The sequence below is a fragment of the Trifolium pratense genome, linkage group LG7 (assembly GCF_020283565.1).
Source record: "Trifolium pratense cultivar HEN17-A07 linkage group LG7, ARS_RC_1.1, whole genome shotgun sequence".
In the NCBI taxonomy this organism is placed as follows: domain Eukaryota; kingdom Viridiplantae; phylum Streptophyta; class Magnoliopsida; order Fabales; family Fabaceae; genus Trifolium; species Trifolium pratense.
The window spans coordinates 23,813,282-23,820,045 of NC_060065.1; the positions used below are offsets into that span (position 1 = coordinate 23,813,282).

Below are 6,764 nucleotides of genomic sequence, written 5' to 3' on the forward strand. Positions count from 1 at the left end.
CTTTGTGTGCTTCAAGTTCTTGCTCTTCCAATTAAACCAACGTGCTATTTATAGATGGAGATGCTCCTTTGTTGCTTGGACATCACACATATACGTTGTGAGTGAAGAACTAGCCGTTGTGAGAGAAACAAAACAGCCCATGTGATTTTGTCTTTGAGATGCTCCAGGAGATCATTCTTCTAATGGTCTCTGACTGTCACATTGTACTTGTTGGTCAGAAATATTCTTCCACCAACTGTCAATGAGTTGTCTCTGAGTGTATATCCTTTGCAAATGTATTTCCCATGTGGGAAAATAAAATTCGAATTCATTTGGATAAGATTGCCACCTAAGTGCAGAAACTGGGAGATCATTCTCCAAGACGTTGGAGACCATTCTCTGAGATGGTGTGGATAAGGTCCAACGAAAATAGAGCTGTTGAAAGTTGTTGCAAGTTGTCAAACAGCTGTAAACTCTTCATCAAAGGCATAGAGTAGCCACTGTTCACTTGTCCTTCAAATGACACATGAATAGTGAGATAAGTATTATTTTATGGGAGAGTGTAGCCACCCATGTCATAAGCTTGTACTTGGATCAGATGTGAAGCTTCTTTGCAAGCTGTATGTACTTGTTGTTGAGTTCTCATTGGTCTAGATTAACTTCTTTAATGATGTTCTTGGAGAACATAAAGCCTTGTTGCAAGATGTGAAGTTATTATTCCTTAAAGAAGCTTATTCGAGTAAGCTCAAGAACCAAAATCAATTCCTTGCCTTAAATGACTTATTTGCACTGTTATGATCTTTAATAAGTCCAACTTAAAAGTTCATTCTTGTCTTGTACCAATTTGACTTGAATAAGTACTTATGCTTTAGAACACGTAAGTCTGGAGACCAATCTGAGATCATTCTCTGAGGCAGATTTGTCTAAAACGTGTTTGATTCTTTTCTTATGAGTGAAACAAGGTTAATTTAATCCATTGCATCTGTTCTTAAATTAAATCACTCAAGAGCACTTGTTAGATCACAAAATGATCAGAATCAAATTAAAATTTAATTAAGGGTTGTTATCTTTAAAACATCAAAATAAGATTTTGTCTCAACAATCTCTCCCTTTTTGATGATGACAAAACCTTTAATTAATTTTTGATTGTGATTCTGATTAAACCATATTTAGTAATAATACTTGTGATTTAATCATATAAAGCTCCCCCTCAATTTTAGCATTCTTTATCAATTTATAAAATATGCAAATGCAAATTGAGTAACAATATGTAAAGACATAAATTTGAATCAAACATAACATTCATTAATCAAAACTTCATTCAAAAGCATATGACAATTATCAGGTACATGATTAATGATCAAAACAAAGTGATTCAAAACATAATCTAATTCTTAGAATTCAAACAACATACAATTAGAAGTTGAAACCAAAACAACTTCCAATTATATCTACAAATTCTAAGACTGATAGTACATAAGGCAGACAAGAAACAAACATAATCAAAAGAGTTTAAAACATTTCAAAATATCACAGTCTCCCCCTAATTACTACATAATTCATTCTCCCCCTTTTGTCAACAGCAAAAAGGCCTGAGAGATATGAAGAAGTGCTACTGAGGATCTGCAGGAGAGGAAGGATCAGAGTTGGATTCTTTGTCAAGTTCTGGAAAAGCTGGAACTTGTGGAGGAGGATTGGATGGAGGTGGATTGACACGCATTGCAGGGCAAAATTCTTCAATGAGCCAGGTCCTAAAGAGCTGGTGCTCATGGATAGTGTAGTTCATCAGAGTGTTGTTGATCTTGATGGCTTGGAAGAGCTTAGCCATATCTTTCTCAACTTTTGACTTTTTGGTGGGTCTCGTGTCAAAAGGAGGTATGTTAGCAGAGCTTTGGTATGCAGCAGAGTCATTGGTTGGATAACTAGTACAAAAAGAACTCAAGGAAGCAAAATTCTGAGGAAATGATGGTAAAGATGGGCCAGCATCAGTGTAGATGGGTTGATGAATTTTTGAAAAATCAGAAGGAGTTGATAGGAAGTTTTTCAGAAAATCTGTGGTATCAAAAGAAGTTTGTGGTGAGGTCATTAATGGTGAGAAAATGGATGTGTTAACGGGTTTGTTTGAAAAGCCATCATTCAAGACAGTAGTGTGTTGATTTACAGGGTTTCCAAAATCATTTCTTAAGTTATCAAACTCTAAGGATACAAAAGGGTTAAATTGAGCAGAGGTGGTTTTCTCACTTACAACATCTTTTTCTTTTCTGGCCTTGATCAGGAATGGTGTGATCCTCAACAATTTCTCCAATGAATTTCATTCTTCCAACATTCTTTAGAGAGAATGTGGTAGACGAATTTTTTCCTTCTTCTCCTTCAAAACTCACTTTGAACTTGTTGAAAACTCTAGTTAGGAACATGCCATAAGGACGGGTGACTCTCTTAGATTCATTTTCTATGGTGTATATCATGTGTTGAACCATGACATATGGTAAATTTAGTTGGATCTTATTGAACATGTGATACATAATCATCATGTCATTATCAGTGACTTTGTCCTTGCTTCCTTTCCTTGGGAAGATGGAGTGTAAACACATGTTGTGCAACATCTTAAACACATGTTTGAGCTTGGATGAGGGTGGATTCTTTGTGAGATTGGTTCCAGGTTCATAAATTTCAAACATAAGAGTGTTCTTACTCACTCCTGCCATGGAGAACCAGCTTTCTCCATACAATTTGTGACATGTGGTTGGAATATCTAACAGTTTTCCAAGCAAATCTTCGGTTATCTTGATTTTAGCTTTCTTAAGCTCAGAAACTATGGAGTTTCTATCTGAGGGAATAACAGCATTGAAGTAAAAAGCTGATATAAGGTTTGGGTAATGGGTTTCTCTGATGTTGAACAATGATGTCCAACCAAGAGGATTAGTGAACTGGGTTAGGTCATGATTTGTGTTGACAAGATCATCAAAGTTGTACACTCTGCCTGGAAGAATTGGTTTTTTCTTGGCAAAGATTTCAAAGCTTTGTTGACAGTCCTCATGAATGAGGGGTGCAGAATGTTTGAGTTTACGGATCATGATGTCTTCTTCCTCAGAAGATTCTGACCTTTTTGAGGGTTTGGGTTTTGTTTTGGATGAAGAGGGTCTTTTGGAATAAGTTTTAATCTCAGGAACAGATTTAGCTTGTGGTGAACCCGGTTGAGTATTTTCTGAGTCATCATCAGAGAGAGAATAGACAGTCTTGTCTATTGCAGGTTTTCGTCCAGATCCTGAGGCTAATCTTCTTGACTTTCTAACTTTTGAAAACTCAAGAGACTTTGATTTTTTGGTTTTGGTAGGGATTGGAATGGATTTCGAACTATAGACGGTTTTAGTTTTTGGCAGAGGTGTGACAGTTACTTGTGGAACTTCATTTGTGGTTTCAGCAAAGGTTTGAGAACATTGAATGGGTTCAATGCTTGTTGTGACAGTTTTACAAGTGATTGGAATGGCTCTAATCAACACTTCAGAGATATGAACAGTTGTTGGTGGTGATTGTTGTGGAAGAACGGTTTCAACAATAGGTTGGTTTGATTGAGAGATATGTGGTGGATTGATGGGAGCATTTTGAGTTGAAGGATTTGATTGGACTTCAATCTCATTCTCGTGATCTGGAAGGAATTTGAAAGAAGTGGAAGAAGATGATTTAGTACCTGATTTGTCTTTGGAAAGAGGAGCAATTTGTGGAGAGGGTGAGCGTTTTGATGATTGAGAGGAGGATGAAGAACTATCTTTTTTGTTTTTGTTGCCGGGTCTCTTAACTCTAGCCATGGAAACAGGTTTTGTTTTGGAAGATGAACAGTGATAGATAAGGAGGGTTTGATGATTAGTTGGAGAAAGAGATAAGGATTTTTCGGATGAGATGATGAAATGTGTTAAGTTTGTATTGATTAAATAAACCACTAATGAGAGAGTGTATAGAGAATAGGAAAAGATGGCTTGATAGATTAGGTATAGGTTAAGTACAATTATGAATAGTTGCAATTAGTACTTAGGAAAACTAAAGAAGTTAAGGCGAGAGAGAGAGAGAAAGATGACCTAGGAAGAGTAAAAGACTTAAAGTTTTTAATCAGAATTTTTTTTAAAAAAAAAATAAGAGATTCATATAAAAATATATTACTTCTTTTAGGAAGTGTTCTTTTTCGTTCAGGGAGAGAATGTTCTCCTGACGTTCTCCAAGAAAAAGATTTTGTTCAGCAATGCTTGGTTGGGATTTTTATAATTTTTAAATTTTCTTTAATAAAATTAAAACGATCTTCAACTAGAGGTTTTGTAAAAATATCAGCTAATTGTGATTCAGTATCAACAAATATTAATTCAACATCTTTTTTGCAAACATGGTCACGTATGAAATAATGTTTAATTTCAATATGTTTAGATCTAGAATGCTGAATGGGATTCTTTGATAAATTAATGACACTAGTATTATCACAAAGAATTTTAATATTTGTGTACCTTAGAGAAAAGTCTTCAAGTTTGTTTTTGATCCATATCACTTGTGAACAACAATTTGCAGCTGATACATATTCTGCTTCAGTTGTTGAGAGTGCTATGGTGTTTTGCTTTCTGCAGCACCAACTTACAAGAGCTTCACCAAGAAATTGACAAGCACCACTTGTGCTTTTTGTTTCAAGCTTGTCACCAGCATAGTCAGCATCACAATAGGCTTTTAGGTCAAAATGAGATCCTTTTTTGTACCATAGACCAACATCTGGTGTTCCCACCAAATATCTAAAAATCCTTTTGACTGCTGTAAGTTGAGATTCTCTTGGAGATGTTTGGAATCTTGCACAAAGACCAACTGAGAATACAATGTCTGGTCTACTTGCAGTTAAATATAGAAGGGATCCAATCATTCCTCTATATTCCTTCTCAGACACAATTTTACCATTTTCATCTTTGTCTAAATTTGTTGATGGATGCATTGGAGTAGTCATGATCTTTGCTTCATTCATGTTGTATTTTTTGAGAAGATCTTTGATGTATTTTTCTTGACTAATAAAAATTCCATCATCTTGTTGCTTGATTTGCAAGCCAAGAAAGAATCTGAGTTCTCCCATCATGCTCATCTCAAATTCACTTTGCATAAGGTTTGAAAAATCCTCGCACATTTTTTCATTAGTAGCACCAAATATAATATCATCAACATATACTTGTACAATTAATTAATCATTTTCATTTGTTTTTCTAAAAAGTGTGGTATCAATTTTTCCTCTAGAAAAGCCATTTTCAATTAGAAAAGACCTTAGTCTATCATACCATGCTCTTGGTGCTTGTTTAAGTCCATATAGAGCTTTGGTAAGTTTAAAAACATGATTAGGTTTGTGTTCATCTTTAAAGCCAGGAGGTTGATGGACATAAACCTCTTCATTTAAAAATCCATTTAGAAAAGCACTTTTTACATCCATTTGAAAAAGTTTAAAACATTTATAAGATGCATATGTAAGTAAGATTCTTATTGCTTCTAACCTTGCTACTGGTGCAAATGTTTCATCATAATCTATACCTTCTTGTTGATTATTGTTGGAACAAAATTGATTTAAAAATATTTACCCCTAAATCTATTAAGGTTTTGATGATAACAAAGTATTAATATACAATTGAAAGGACTAAAAATTTATTTTAAGTGTGCAGAACTTAGCTTCAGACAAGCTCTGAAGAAAGCTCTGAAGACAAGTCCTCAGAAGTTCGCAAGAACTCAGAAGATAAGAATCTTCATAAGTTACTTACATCGGAGGATGAAGACATCAGAACTTACTATAGTCTGGAGTGAATCATCTCTGAGGTATATTTTGAATGGTGTGAAGATTCGAGTTTGAAGGTCAACTCTCTTACCTATGAAGAAAAGGACCTCTCAACCTTGATCAGAACAGCTACTTACATTTTGTCTGTCCACAATGGAGAACGTGGGCTATCAGACTTATTAGCTGAATAAGGAAAGTCTTCTCTGCACATGGTCAAAGTTACTGAAACTCTTACTCTGTTTTGGAAACGACCAAACTGCATCAAGACAAGTTGCTTGAAGAAAAAAGGATATCTTCATCAACGGTCATCTTTGCAACGACTCTTTATCAGTCCTATATATACTAGAAGAATCAGTTGCAAAGTAATTAACTATCATTACACGCGCTCGAACAAATTCTGATTTGCGAATACAAGCTCTGAACCTCTGAACTAGTGTTTTTAACTCTTAGTCCAAATACTTTGTAATCACTATATTTGTTTATTAAGGTTCTTTTAAGAGTAGTTGTACTCATTCATCAACTTCATTATCTCTGTTATTTGAGAAGTCTTAAGCTTGTGTGCTTAAGTGAGAAGTCTTAAGCTTGTGTGCTTGAGCATAGTTGTGAAGTCTCTTGCTTGTGTGCTTGAGCATTTGTAATCTTGTGTGATTATAGTGAAATCCCTTGGAAGTGCAAGGGGACTGGACTACTCTCGTTTTGTGAGAGGAACCAGTATAAATTGCTTGTGTGATCTCTCTCTCTCTTATCTCGTGTTATTTGTGTTACTTATCCGCTGCTCTGTTACTTTCACTTAACAGTGAGACAGTAAAGTATCAGTGTTGGTTATCAGTGACTTAATCAATTCCTATAAACACATGGAAACAAAGTTATATAGTTATGTTTGCACTTGGTCTCGCCAGCTCAAAATCATTTCGCCGCCCTCATCTCTGTCATTACTTTGATATATCCAAACTGTTCTTTAGTTAATATATTTTAAAACTGTTTTTTTAGCCTGATTCCTTCGAGC

The 6,764-nt window shown here is 35.1% G+C and overlaps 1 protein-coding gene across 1 annotated transcript; it reads right to left on the reverse strand.

The window, feature by feature from the left end:
- Positions 1-2,216: 2,216 nt before the first annotated feature.
- LOC123896090 lies at positions 2,217-3,785 on the reverse strand. Its single transcript, XM_045946529.1, has one exon. It carries the CDS (start codon positions 3,783-3,785, stop codon positions 2,217-2,219), a length of 1,569 nt encoding a protein of 522 aa, XP_045802485.1.
- Positions 3,786-6,764: the final 2,979 nt, after the last annotated feature.

Coding starts and splice junctions, on each gene's coding strand:
- LOC123896090 (XM_045946529.1), bottom strand. CDS start 3,785: ATGGCTAGAGTTAAGAGACCCGGCAACAAAAACAAAAAAGATAGTTCT.